The sequence below is a fragment of the Balaenoptera borealis genome, assembly GCF_965194805.1.
Source record: "Balaenoptera borealis genome assembly, chromosome: 5".
Classification (NCBI taxonomy): Eukaryota; Metazoa; Chordata; class Mammalia; order Artiodactyla; family Balaenopteridae; genus Balaenoptera; species Balaenoptera borealis.
The window spans coordinates 71,565,304-71,580,436 of record NC_138862.1 but is presented as its reverse complement, the minus strand read 5'-3'; the positions used below and the strand labels follow the sequence as shown (position 1 = coordinate 71,580,436).

The following is a 15,133-nucleotide window of genomic DNA, read 5'->3' as shown; positions in this document are numbered from 1 at the left end:
TAGTCTTTTCAACAAATGGTGCTGAAACACTGGACAACACTTATACCCATCACAAAAATTAACTCAAAATGAATCACAGACCTAAATGTAAAATGGAGAACTATAACCCTCCAAGAAGATAACATAGGAGAAAACCTATATTGGGTATGGTGGTGACTTTTTAGATACAAGACCAAAGGCATGATCCATCAAAGAAAGAACTGGTAAGCTGGATTTCATTAAAATTTAAAACTTCTGCTTTCTGACAGACAATGTCAAGAGAATGAGAAGATAAGCCACAGACTGGGAGAAAATATTTGCAGAAGACAAAACTGATAAAGGATTGTTATCCAAAATATACAAAGGACTCTTAAAAGTTAACAATAAGAAAACAAGCAATCCAATTTAAAAAATGGGCCTTAACAGACAATTCACCAAAGAAGATATACAGATGACAAATAAGCATGTGAAAAAATGCACCACATCATATGTCATCAGGGAAATGCAAATTAAAACAACACAATACACATCTATTAAATTGGCCCAAAGGGGAGGAAGAAAAAAAGGAATGGCCCAAATCCAGAACAATGCCTATATCAAATGCTGGTGAGAATGTGGAGCAACATTGCTAGTGGCAATGCAAAATAGTATGGCCACTTTGGAAAATAGTCTGGCAGTTTCTTTCAAACTAAAGATTCTCTTACCATATGATCTAGCAATTTACTTATGTACACACAGAAACCTCAATAAAAACTTGATGTCAAATTAAGTAGGGACAAGACAATTTCAAAGTTGGGGGGAGAAAGCCTAAAAATGTAGAACGTTTTATATTCATATTATAGGATCTTTAAATTGCTAGTCCAACATAAAGAAATGGAAGCTGGAAGTCCTGTATGATGTATTATGGGTGTAATTTATACAAGAAAGATGATATGGAACTCCATCAGTGGATTCATTCTCACAGAAGAGGTTTGACCCTATACCCAAAGACTGTTAATTAAATGTAAATTTAGGATGTTTTAAATTAAAATAAAATGTTTGAGTGATGTCTCTTAACAATGTTTAATTTCCCTCAATCAATCAGCTAATGATCCAGGTCATGTGTAAGAAGGCTTTTCCTGTCCTTATCAAAAAATGATACGGTAGTTAACAGGAAAATAAAATGATAAATAGGTGAATGTTGGGGGAAAAAATCAACAACAAAAGATGCTATATGAGTGAGGGACTACTCCTACCATAATGAAAAGCTACAATAATTAAAACTGAGTGGTGATAGCACACAAATAGAGGACAGACCATAACAGAAATCCAGAAATAGATCCATGTGCCAAGGAAATTAAGTATATTCAAAATAAATTACAGATAGAATGGTTTAAATGTAAAACATTAAGCCATAAAAGTAACAGAAGAAACCATGGAGAAACATTTTTAATAATCGTATAGTGGGAAAGCCCCTTCAGAGCATCAAAGAGAGCCCAGAAGCCCTAAAAGAAATGAATAATTTGACTTACTAACAATCTGATATTTCTGTATAGTAAAAGCCACCATAACAAACGTATGGACACCAAGGGGGGAAAGTGGCGGGGGTGGTGGTGGTCTTGGTGGGATGAATTGGGAGATTGGGATTGACATATATACACTAATATGTATAAAATGGATACCTAATAAGAACCTGCTGTATAAAAAAACAAATAAAATAAAATTCAAAAATTCAAAGAAAACAACAACAAAAAAAAGAAATGTCAAAGACAAGCTAGGAAAAAATATTTGCAATACACATTACAGACAAATAACTAATTCCCTTAATAAATAAAGAGAGTCTACAAATCTGTAGGAAAAGATTGACAATCTAAGGAAAATGGGGGTAATACAGGGAAAAGTTCACAGAAAAATACTTTTTTTAAAATTTATTTATTTTTGGCTGCGTTGGGTCTTCATTGTTGCACGTGGGCTTTCTCTAGTTGCAGTGAGCGGGGGCCGCTCTTCGTTGCAGTGTGCGGGCTTCTCATTGCGGTGGCTTCTCTTGCTGCAGAGCACGGGCTCTAGGCATACGGGCTTCAGTAGTTGTGGCGTGTGGACTTACTAGTTGTGGCGTGTGGGCTCAGTAGTTGTGGCTCGTGGACTCTAGAGCACAGGCTCAGTAGTTGTGGCACATGGGCTTAGTTGCTCTGCGGTATGTGGGATCTTCCCGGACCAGGGCTCGAATCCGTGTCCCCTGCATTGGCAGGTGGATTCTTAACCACTGCGCCACCAGGGAAGTCCCAGAAAAATACTTTAATGGCTCTTATAAACATCTTTCAGAGTAAAAGAAATGTAACTTTTCACCTGTTATATTGGTGACAGTTTAAAGTTTAATAACACCCTATATTGTCAAGGGTATGAAGAATCAGATCCTCTTATACAATGTTGCTGAGGGCGTAAACAGACATAACTTTCTGGAGAGCAATTTCGCCATAGCTATCAAAACTGAAATGCATATACCCTTTAGCCTAAGAATTCTACTTCTAGGAGTATCCTATGGTAAAGGGCAAAATGACCTATACTCAAGGTTATTCACTGTAGCATTGTTACTAAAAGCAAATTCTTGGAAGGAATCTAAATGTTTATTACCAGGAGACTGATTAAATAAATGATGGTACATACATAGAATGGAATATTATAAAATGACAGCTGTAAAAAAGAATGAAGAAGCTCTTTATGTAATGGATTGGGATGAATCACAATCACATCAAGTGAAAAAAGCAAGGTGTAGAGTAGTGTTTATAGTATGCTTTTATTTGTATGAAAAATCAAAAGGTGTAGCAAAGAAAATTATTCATATTTGCTTTTATAAGCATAAAAATTCTCTGGAAGGAAACTAGAATACAGTAGTTACCAATGGGATTGGAAGAAAACAAGATTTTTTTTGGCCACGCAGTGTGGCTTGTGGGATCCTAGTTCCCAGACCAGGGAGTGAACCCGGGTCCCTCAGCAGTGAAAGCGTGGAGTCATAACCACTGGACGGCCAGGGAATTCCCTGTATTGTCTATTTTAATTAAATATTTTAAAGCAAGTTACAGAGTAATAGATACAGTATAATCTTAATATTTTAAAAAGCATGTACATGCATAGAAAAATAGAATCTACCAAAATGTTAAAGAGTGATTGTTATTACTTGATGTTGAGATTATGAGTAATAACTTACTTTCTTCTAAACTCTTTTTGGTATTTCCCAAATGTTCGGCAAATAAAAACATGTATATTACTTACATATTCAAAAAAGAAATACACAGGGACTTTCCTGGCGGTCCAGTGGTTAAAACTCCACGCTCCCAATGCAGGGGGTACCGGCTCGATCCCTGGTCGGGGAACTAAGATCCTGCATGCCACACGGCGCGGCCAAAAATATGTATATATATATCCAGAGGTCTTTTTTGTTATTATTGCTATTTTTTAAATTGGGCCATCTGTACTGCCAAGTACAGGTTTCTTCTTAGTGTTGGAAAAGGTGGGGGGAATCTTTGCACTTCTAGTCAGCTGAGAAATCTCTGGGATTAAGCGTCTCCACATTTCTAAGCAGCAGAAAAGGGGTTATCAAATATACCTTGCATTATGGAAAGACTAAAAGGTAGCCCAGATGCAGGATGTCAAGGAAAACGAGATCCTTCTAAGAATATGGTCATGATGTTAGAGTTTCCTAAGGCTCTGAGTGATTTAAAAAAATACACTTCACATTCCATAACACATCCCTAGGAAAGCACAGAAGAGATATGGCCAACATGAATCATTGTATCCCTTCCCCCCTCCAAGAGCACAACACCCAGAATAGCTTCCTGATGACACAGCAGCCAGAAGCCTTTGAAAGCCTTAATCTTTAGGGAGGAAATGAAAAGGAAAAACAAGTCCTTAATACAGACTTTAATTTTTAGGTCTTTACAAGGCAGAACAGAGCAGCAGTGAAGTTGGTATGGATCTTTTGTCTTTAATTCTTCCCACTAGAGCCTGTAGTTGCTAAATGTATGTGTGTATGACAGATTTGTCTGGTTTGCTCTGCTTGCACTTACTGACACTACTGCTGTTTTGTAGGTGACCGTATACTTTAACAGTTTTCATTCTGCTGACCAGGTACCTTCACAGATCTTATTACTTACTAATAACAATAATATTGTGTTGCATTTACCAAGCATCTTTCACTTGGGAATTCCACTGACTTTACTATTTCATCATGACACATATTCTGTTTCTGGCACAGATGGTAAAACTGTCTTCAAATATAGTAAAATGATTACTCCAGATGACAATGTAAAATGAGTAATAGAGCCAAGAAAAGAACTTTTTTGCTATCAAGATGAAAGTACTTTAACCACTAAATGACAGTGCCTCTAATCTGGTAGCTATCTTGGTCATCAGTCTGGGAAACTTGTATTGGGTTTTTGTAAAACATGTTGGCGTGGTTCCCAATTCTGGCTTGGGAGACTGAGTAGCTGGCAATGCCACAGATTAGTATTAAAAATATCAGGAGGAAGGGCAACCTTATGAGAGAAAATAAGTTTGTTTTGGGTCATGTTGTACTTGGCCTATAGGACAGCCAGCCAGATGATAAAGTATAGCAGATAGCCAGACAGCTAGTCTTGTGGATCTGAAGTTCAGCAGAGATGTCTGAGCTGGGGGTAGGTAGGGTACAGGTGACAGTTAAAACAACGCAAGTGAAGGAGACTGTTTCAGAAAATGTACAATGTAATAAGAGATAAGGACATAGGACTGGACTGTATTAAAAACTAAAATCCGAGAGGAAGAGATTCCACGGAAATTAAGAAAGAGTGATCACAGAGGTAGGAGAAGGTCTCCATAACATCGGAATAATGCAATGTGAGTCAAGGTCTGATGATGTTCAACAGTGAAGAACACAAGACACTGTTCAAAGGAGAAATGTTCACTGGATTTGGTAACATGGACTTACTTAAACTTCAGTAGCAAGAACAACAGTGGTAAGGGCAGAAACCAGATTGCAGTGGGTTAAATTATTTGTTTTGTAAATTCCAATGGTCATATTTTTTTCATAAGACAACATGTAACTTGAAACTTAAAAAAAAAGGAGGGGAACATTTATTAATTACTTCCTATGTACCATGAACTGTGCTAGGCAAATTTGTATGCCATTTCATTTAATCTTTCCATCAAACATTATGATATAAATAATATTATCATCATTTCTACAGATGAGAAAAGGCTCAAAAAAGTTAATATCACCTAATAGTTAAGACTGACAGACAACTTACTACACTGTCTAAAGCTTTTTCAGGTATTATCTCATTTAATTCTCACAACAATCCTATGAAGTACATACCAGTGTTATCGCCTCATTTTACAAATGAGGAAACAGAAGCACTAACAGTTATGTAACTTACCCAATACCACAGAGTGGTGAAGCTGAGATAAAATAAGGGCAGTCTGACTCAAAAATCCATAACTATTACTACTATGTCATTTTTTCCCCCAAGGACCTGAGCAATTTCAATCCAGGTTCTGTCTGATTCCAAAGACTTCTGTCAGTCTACTATACAATGTTGCCTCCAAATTCCTGGAATGAGGTTTTAATAATAATGACCATTAAGATTCAGCTCTTTAAAGGATAAAAATTTTCCCCATATCTTCAACTTTCTTTAGAAAGAGAGCCTCACTTTTAGAACTTACTCTGAATAAAGAAAATCTATCCTAAGCCAACTTTTCCACTGAATTCTGAAAAAACTCAACAAGAATATTGGTTTAAAGAGTTTGTTCAGAGGTGATATATACATATTTTTAGAAGGGAGGGTAGCACATTAAATCCTATCAACTATGAATATCTTAATACCAATTAATTTTTTCCAGTGTGACTGCTAGTTGAGAATAAATTCTGATTAAAAAAGAAAGACAAGCCTGGCTTAGAAAAAAAGAGTTTCAGGGAAGAATACTAGGGCCTTACATGGGAAGAGCATGAGTGTTTGGGAACACAAATTATGCACATACTTGTGAGGTTTGATTTTTAAAAAGTAGGATCAGATCCAATGACCCACTTGACAATTTTATCCAGAACCAAACCTTAGTTAAAACATTGCAAATGGAGTAACTGCCACTGAGAATTAAAGCAGAAACCACTGAATGTTAGTAGATTCCACTCATTTTTAATACTCAAAGCTTATTAGAGTGTTTGAGGATACTTAGGAAAAGAAACAACATCAATAAAGTTTACATAGAAGAAAACGTAAGCTATAACTAAAACTATCACTCACAAGCATCAACAAGTTATCAACAAAGTGATGCTTACAGGATAGTCTAAAAATGACAATATCCTGTAAATATTTCTCAGATGCGTCCTAGGATACTCTTAAGAGGAATATCTCAATGATTCATCATCATCGTTCTTATCCTCCTCCTCGTTATCATATATTATAGTCTTGCTCTCAAGGGCTCAGAGACTAGTTGCCTTCATCTTCTCCCTGCCAACAACTTAATGCAACTATTTCTTTCCAACAAGTGATTCAGCCAATCTGGCAAAAAAAAGAAAAGAAGGGATCTACATACCTGGTCATGGATGAGCCCATGATAGAGGATGCTCTGCATGTCCCTGCAAAGCCGCTCCAGGCCACCATACTTGGACCAGACATTGGGGCTGTTGGCTGATACTAAACCCTCCACAGTAGTCTTCAAATTACCCAGCAACTGCCAGTGTTCCCTCCTGCAAGGGCATCAATTACACCAATGGTTAGTTACTTTGTTGTACCTGATCCTGACCACCTCAAAGAAAGTCTAAGACAAGAAGCCTCCTGCCCCACATCCTAACATTCTCTCCCCTATTAATTTTTTACTTGAGTATAAGACCCAATTCTGAGAGGACTGAAGTTGTAAAGAACACTAAGATTTTGTTTTAAAACCCTCATATTGGGACTTCCCTGGTGGTCCAGTGGGTAAGACTCTGCGCTCCCAATGCAGGGGGCCTGGGTTCGATCCCTGGTTGGGGAACTAGATCCCGCATGCATGCTGCAACTAAGAGTTTGCATGCCACAACTAAAAAGCCCACGTGCCGCAACTAAGAGTCTGCACGCTGCAACTAAGAAGTCCACATGCCGCAACTAAAGATTCCACATGCTGCAACAAAGAGCCAGTGCAGCCAAAATAAACAAATATATATATATATATATATATATATATATAAATATATATAAATATAAATATAAAGCCCTCATATTTACATGGCATATTGTGCTTTGTAAGGTGATCTTCATCTACTATCATTCAATCCTCATGTAAGTAGCCTATAACCCTGTTTCTAGGAGTGTGACCCATTAAGATCCGTTTCTGGACAATGACATTACATGGGCAATATATAAAGAGATGAGGGCATTTGCTGAAAACCAGAAATCTTTTGCCAAACAAAAAAGCCAAAAAACAACTTTTTATGAACTATATTTCCAGTACTAAGTACATATATCTGTACACAAATATTATGGATAAGAATACAAATTGCCCATGATTTTCCTCCTTAATTTTTTAACCTAAAATTGAGACAAAATGTTTTAAGCTTGCACTGAGCCACTTAGGACATGTCCCCAAATCAATCAACTATTGGCTTATTCCCTTGGACCTTGTGAAGTACTTTAGTGTAAAAGTTTGAAAATTATTGCCCTAGATGATCGTCAAGGTTCCTCTCAAATTCCCAGCATTTTCTCAACACAGCTTCCAACCCAATAAAAACTCAAAACCAGCTGCAGTTGAGTGAAAAGATCTGGATGCACAGAATCAAACTGAATAAGGAAAACATGAGGCGATGAGGTGTCAAACTCCTTCTCTTGGGCCCCCAATTGTTACGTTGTACACTTTATCTAGCCCTTTCATTTCTTATTAGAATACTACTCTTTCCTCTTCAAGGACGGTCCTGGGAATGGTTATAATTTCTTCAAGGAACTTTCACTACAACTATTTTAATATCATTTAAATACCTATTAGGGTAGGAGGGTTCTGAACTGGAATCCTTTCTAACTCTCATACATTTTGTATACTTTCTGAGCCACTTTTAAAAAGTGGATGAAGAGAGTAAAGGCAGACAAATAAAATAAAATGAATGAAGCTAGGTCTGGTACAGGAGTATTATCTAAAAGGGGAAAGCCAAATGGATCTCACTTTGGTCTTCTCCTCTGAAGGCCTTGAGACCAAGAATTTATGCAAACTGGGAGACACCAGGCTTTTTTAACCTTACATCGTTAAACATTTGAGTTACCAGACTCCCCTGTTCTATTTCTTTTTTCCCCCCAGTTTTATTGAGAAATAACTGACATATAACATTATATTAGTTTAAGGCATACAACATAATGATTTGATATATGTATACATTGTGAAATGATTACCAGAGTAAGTTTAGTTAACATCTATCACCTCACACAGTTATAAATTTTGTTCCTTGTGATGAGAACTTTTAAGATCTACTCTCTTAGCAACTTTCAAATATACAATACAGTACTGTTAACTATAATCACCATGCTGTACATTACACCCCCAAAACTGACTTATAAGTTTGTACCTTTGGACCACCTTCACCCATTTCCCCCACCCCCTCATCCCCTGCCTCTGGCAATCATCAGTGTGTTCTCTATTTCTATGAGTTCGGGTTTTTTGGATTCTACATATGTGAGATAATACAGTATCTGTCTTTCTCTGTCTGATTTATTTCACTTAGCATAATGCCCTCAAGGTCCATCCATGTTGCTGCAAATGGAAATATTTCCTTCTTTATGGCTAAATAATATTCCCGTGTGTGTGACATTTTCTTTATCCATTCATGTGTCAATGGACACTTAGGTTGTTTCCATGTTTTGGCTATTTTAAATAATGCTGCAATGAACATGGGGGTGCAGATATCTTTTCGAGAGTGATTTTGTTTCCTTTGGATATATATCCAGAAGGAGAATTGCTGGATCATATGGTAATTGTATTTTTAATATCCTGAGGAATCTCCATACCGTTTTCCATAATGGCTGCCCCAATTTACAATACCACCAACAGTACACAAGAGTCCCCTTTTCTCCACACCCTCGCCAACACTTGTTGCCTCTTGTCTTTTTGATGCTAGCCCTTCTAACAGGTGTGAGATGATATCCCATTGTGGTTTTGATTTGCACTTCCCTGATGATTGGTCACGTGAAGCACTTTTTCATATTATCTGTTGGCCATTCCCCTGTTCTATTTCTAAACCAGTCCTGAGAGATATTTCAAGATAACTAAGATGCACACTGGACTGAGGTGGTCATTAAAAGGCCATTTATTGTTGTACTGTGAAACTGCCATCACAGAGGCCAACTGACTGCCAGCTTCTCCTTCAGTGATTCTCCATCTCCTATGCTTCCTCAGGAAGCATCTGGCCTGTTCTGACTGACACAGTTTTACATTCCAACAGATTACAATCAAGTGGTGCAGGCCTGAGAGCCAGTCTGGTTCCTCAAGTGACTCTGCATATCTGTGTTCTGATTCATTCTGTATTGATCTTACAAGTTTAACTGTCAAAGAACATCATAATAAATCCTGAAAGTAGACACCAAGTACCCTATCATCCTATGGCTTTGATTCCAAAATTTTACAAAGAGCATTGAAACCCTAGAAACCTTGAGCATTCAGATCTATTAACAACTTCTGTACAAACTAAAGAAATTTTCTTCCCCAAAATGAAGTGCCCTTGAGATAACACAGCTACAAAAGAAGGTGGCTCTTACTCTAAGATGTACCAAACCATCTATATTTGGTATATGCTCATGTAGAAGAAAAGTAAACTTTAAAAAAATTTTTTTAATTAATTAATTTATTTATTTATTTTTGGCTGTGTTGGGTATTCGTTGCTGCACGTGGGCTTTTCTCTAGCTGCGGTGAGCAGGGGCTACTCTACGTTGCGGTGCGCGGGCTTCTCATTGTGGTGGCTTCTCTTGTTGCGGAGCACAGGCTCTAGGCGCACGAGCTTCAGTAGTTGTGGCACGCAGACTCAGTAGTTGTGGCTCGCGGGCTCTAGAGCGCAGGCTCAGTAGTTGTGGCACACGGGCTCAGTTGCTCCACGGCATGTGGGATCTTCCCGGACCAGGGCTCGAACCCGTGTCCCCTGCACTGGCAGGCGGATTCTTAACCACTGCCACCAGGGAAGTCCTAAAAATTTTTTGATTTACATAGCTAGTCTGTTTAGTGTCTTTACTTTTTAGGATCCTTTACCCTAATGATACTGTTATCATTTTCAGAGAGCTGAAATACTAGGTTCAACTGAAGCCCACACACAATGGCTGGATTAATCCATTCATACCTGAATCTTAGATGCAAATAAATAGATCACCATGAGAAATAAAATATCCCTCCTCATTCTTTACCCAGATTGTTAGCAAGTGAGGTCAGTCTTTCCTAGGCTAAACCTGTTTGGTAATAATTATTTGGATTGTATCATCTTGCATTCACATGTAACCTTCATCTGGGCACAGGCAAGGACTGTATTAGGCTCAAAGCAGCCCTTTGTATGGCCACTTCTGCAAGTACACAGAGTGCTCTTCTTTAATCACCATAAATTAAAAGCAAGTCTTTCTAAGCATATTACCCTATGTCAAGGAAGAACTAGGCTCGAGTGGCAAGGGACAGCATAATCCATCTCTACTTGAATCATATTTATCAACAAACAGCAAAGCCAATCTCAGAATAAAGTCCTGCCAGTTTTCTTTTGGGAGGATTTTGACTACATTCTTTGAAGAGGAACAGTAATTGCTTAAGCAACTCAAATAAGCATACCCAAGGAAAAAGTTTCCCTAAATGCCAACTCAGTCTTAAGCTTGCCAAATCACAATTAGAAGTAACACTCAGGTTAAAACAGTAAAGTTATAAGCAAACATTATTTTTTAAAGAAGTGTTATACCATATAACTAATATAAAACTAATCACTAAAAATAAGTGAAATCAATAGTAAATAAATAGTAAATACTGTGCAATTGTAAAATGAGATTCAATGCAAGAAATATATATTGGCATATCTTCCACCCCCAAGACTCTTTTTAGTAATAAAAGGAAACAGCTTCAACTTATTAGCATATCCCATCTACAGTATGCCAGTTATCTGCATTGGAATGTGGTATCTGAGACCAGAGTTGAAGGTCAGGTTGTCCCAAGTCAGGTAATGATTTGATCCCTGAAATGTGAGGAGAGGTATGTGATATCCACATGCGGAATATCATGAAACCATTAAAATTTTTGATTAGGAACAATTTCCAAAGCTAATGAAAGTATGTAAAAGTATAAAAAGCAGAAGGTAAAATTGTATTTATGATCTTAACATAAATATACTGAGAGAAATAGTGATATGTTAATAGTGGTTACTTTTGGTTATATAAGGGGAATGTAGAGAAGAGAGGAACTATTTCGGCCTTCCTTGAGGCTAGCAATTAAAGAAAGGTCAATAATATGAACAAAGTTAGTGAACCAGAAGCTGGAAAATACCATAAAGGATTTTTTAAATACTCAAGTATCAAAGGCATCTTATGCTGAAAGACTGTGGTCAGGCAAGCACCTAGGACTTTTAATGCCAGAAAGCACTTCCTGGAAAGAAGTAATGGGTTCATTCTTAAAGTAGGGAAAAACCTAATTAGGGAAATAATTTTTTTAAATAAATTGTATTTATTTTATTTATTTATTTTTGGCTGAGTTGGGTCTTCTTTGCTCTGCACGGGCTTTCTCCAGTTGCGGCGAGCGGGGGCTACTCTTCCTTGCGGTGCGGGTGCTTCTCATTGCAGTGGTTTCTCTTGCCGCGGAGCACAGGTTCTAGGCGCAGGGACTTCAGTAGTTGTGGCACGTGGGCTCAGTAGTTGTGGCTCATGGGCTTTAGAGCGCAGGCTCAGTAGTTGTGGCGCACAGGCCAAGTTGCTTCGCGGCATGTGGGATCTTCCTGGACTAGGGATCGAACCCATGTCCCCTGCATTAGCAGGCGGATTTTTAACCACTGCGCCACCAGGGAAGTTCCGGGAAATAATTATTGGTAACACTGAGGTAGCAAGAAACTACCACGTTTAATTTGCATTTAACTTTCTTCTTAACTGGCTCCATATTTTCTGTTTTTAGTTATACAGTTTTTAACTTGTAGAGTATGTAGTATATTTATGATGCTTTTCAAATAAACAATATGCTTACAGAAAAAACATACTTGACTCTATTATACAGCTCTCAGCTCTGGGACACTTAGGAGAACCTAACCATTGGCAGTTCCATCCCTTTAGCGGTTGACAGCAGAATCTCAAAAGTCTAGGAGGGAACCTCAATGCCTAGGAATCTCAATGTCTAGAAGGCATGCTTTGTAACTTTATACCTATTCAACAAATGTTTCACCAATCATACTAAATTTTAATGATACTAAATTTCTTGAATTTCAACAATGGGTAGATTTAACAAAAGGTAGAAAAATCCCTTTTGTCAGAAACCTTACCACTGATGATATGCAAACTCCTTAGTACGGAGTTCAAAAATTCTCCATCCTGCTCAGTACTCCTCAATTTGAATACAGTCTCTCTCCCTCTACCACATGCAAACATGCTAACCTCATACCTACTCTCATGACTGTATCCATGGAGACCTTTCCACTTGGAATGATTCTCTTCTTGTCCCATTCAGGGATTAAGTTTCAGCTCTAGTACAATTTTCTCCCAAGAAGTTCTAAATAATCTGACCTGCTACAACTTTTTTGTTGGAAACTCCATAACACATGCTGTCAATACACCATTCCTCCTAATAATAATCTTTAAAAAAAAAAAAACCAAAACATTGTTATTTACCAGTATGTGGTTGATTTCCTTAAGGAGAAGGACCATGGTTTTTCTATTTCCTTTTTTTTTTTTAATATTTATTTATTTATTTATTTATTTGTTTGTGCCAGGTCTTAGTTGCGGCAGGCAGGCTCTTTAGTTGCAGCTCACCAGCTCCTTAGTTGTGGCGTGCGAACTCTTAGTTGTGGCATGCATGTGGGATCTAGTTCCCTGACCAGGGATCGAACCCAGGTCCCCAGCATTGGGAGTGTGGAGTCTTAACCTCTGCACCACCAGGTAAGTCCCTCTATTTCTTTTGTATTTTATATTTTAATAAGCAGAGAGAAAATGTCATTCAGTGGAAAGAGAACAAGCTTCACGGTCAGGCCAACCTGAATTTGAATCCTAGCTCTGCACAAACTAGCTGTACATCCTTGGGCAAGCCATTAAACTCTTTAAGCTTCAGTTCCCTCATCTGCAAGATAGAGAGAACAACTACTTCATAAAGGAGTGTAATTGATAATCTACAGAAAGCACCACCATCAAGCAAATAATAGTAGTATTGCTTCCCTTTTCTCTGTCCTTTTCCTTTGAACGTCCATTGCATAAATCTAATAAATCCAATTAAATCAGAAGGGGTACCTAGTATAAAGCCTCTTACCCATTCTGCTTCAGAGAAAATTTGGGATTGGACAGTTTGTGACATAATTAAGACTAGTCACAGTGCTCCACCTACAAAGAATATCTTCACTGAATTTAAACTAGGGTCAAATATCTTCTTAGCACAGGTTCCAAGGCCCTGTTTATGTTCATGGTGCTCTCACTGAAGCAGGATAGCTGGAAAGACTTCCTCAATATTGGATGACCTTGTATCTAACAGAGAATCAAATCTGCTTACTGGATAGAATGAAAGAAACTTATAAGGTTTTACTGCAAAAAAATAGGGTTGATTTTGTGAGTCATATAAGAAAGCCTATCTCATTACCTTACAGTCACACCTTATGTTGTCTGGGTAGAAGAGTGCTTTACAAGCAAGGTAAAGGAGGCATACACCACCACTCTAATAGCAAAGGCAAAGGAGGAAAGACACTGCCACAGTTGCCTCAGTTTTAGGGAGACTATTTTAAAGTAAAAGATAACCATCATTAGAACTAAAACTAAACTATCTCAAAAACTGCTGAGGAAAGAAAACAGCAAGAGAACATTATAGAAATCATTTTTAAAAGATGATAGAATTAAGACCCAACAGATATGAGATAAAAATAAGTGTCAATGGAATAAACTCAACTATTTAAAACAAAACAGCCAATCAAACAAAAAAGTAGGAGGAAACTATATTAATATCAAGGTTGTATTCAAGGCAAGAATCATTTAAAAAGACAAAGAGGGAATAATGAAGATATAGCTCTCATTAGTTTTTATGTATCTAATAACATGGCCTCAAAATATATCAAACAAAGCAACACACACACAGACACACACAGGGGAAACAAAAACTGCAGAAAACAAAAAGAAAAATGGGGACTTCCCTGGTGGTCCAGTGGGTAAGACTCCACGCTCCCAACACAGGAGGCCCGGGTTCGATCTGTGGTCAGGGAACTAGATCCTGAATGCCGTAACTAAGAGTCTGCATGCCATAACTAAGAAGTCCGCATGCCACAACTAAAGATCCCAAGTGCCGCAACGAAGAACCAGCACAGCCAAAATAAATAAATAAATAAATAATAAAAAGAAAAATGGAAATGGAAAAGAAAAAACAATGGTAATGGGAGATCATGAAAACCAATAGTAAAAAAGTGATTAGAAGAGCTGAATAATATATAATTAATAAGGTTGTTCTAGAACATCTAGAAAACTACACCCTGAAGAACACTTTTTTAAAGCACACATACAACAGTCACAAAAATTGGCCTTGCACTAAGGCACAGGCATAAGAAAAGTCAATAGATCCTCAAAAGTAGAAGTAGTACAGACATATTCTCCAGCCAGAAAGCAATAAAACAGTGAGCAAATAACAAAAGTAGAACAAAACAAATAGAAAAAAAAAAAAAAACCCTTGGAAAATGTAAAATTCTCAAAGGACTCTTTAGGAGGTTAGGAGGCAAAAATAAATTCATGGTCTTGGAGGGAGGTGGGTGAAGAGGAATGGCAATATGACTATTACTGCTTTCTTCTCAAAAGTATCCAAGTGAGAGAGCTCACTGGGAGACTGTCTGAGAACCCTTAAGAAATTATGGGATTCTGCTGTTTTCTAGTCAAAAATCAATCATCTCTCAGTCCTACAATCCAGCAGGGTTCCTGTGAGTTTCACTGGCAAAGGATATGGCCCCACAAACTTGGAGAGATAGTTTGCCAAGTTCCTATTTACTCACTACTATTGATGACTTCCT

The 15,133-nt window shown here is 37.7% G+C and overlaps 1 protein-coding gene across 12 annotated transcripts in view; it reads right to left on the bottom strand.

The window, feature by feature from the left end:
• The window catches only part of RUBCN (rubicon autophagy regulator), a 63,900-nt gene that overhangs the window by 32,878 nt on the left and 15,889 nt on the right, over positions 1-15,133 (bottom strand). For all 12 annotated transcript variants that reach the window (XM_082392277.1, XM_082392283.1, XM_082392282.1 and 9 more), the window contains one exon: positions 6,523-6,676. In XM_082392277.1, coding sequence (XP_082248403.1) covers positions 6,523-6,676 — 154 coding nt within the window. The remainder of the gene's footprint in view (positions 1-6,522; positions 6,677-15,133) is intronic.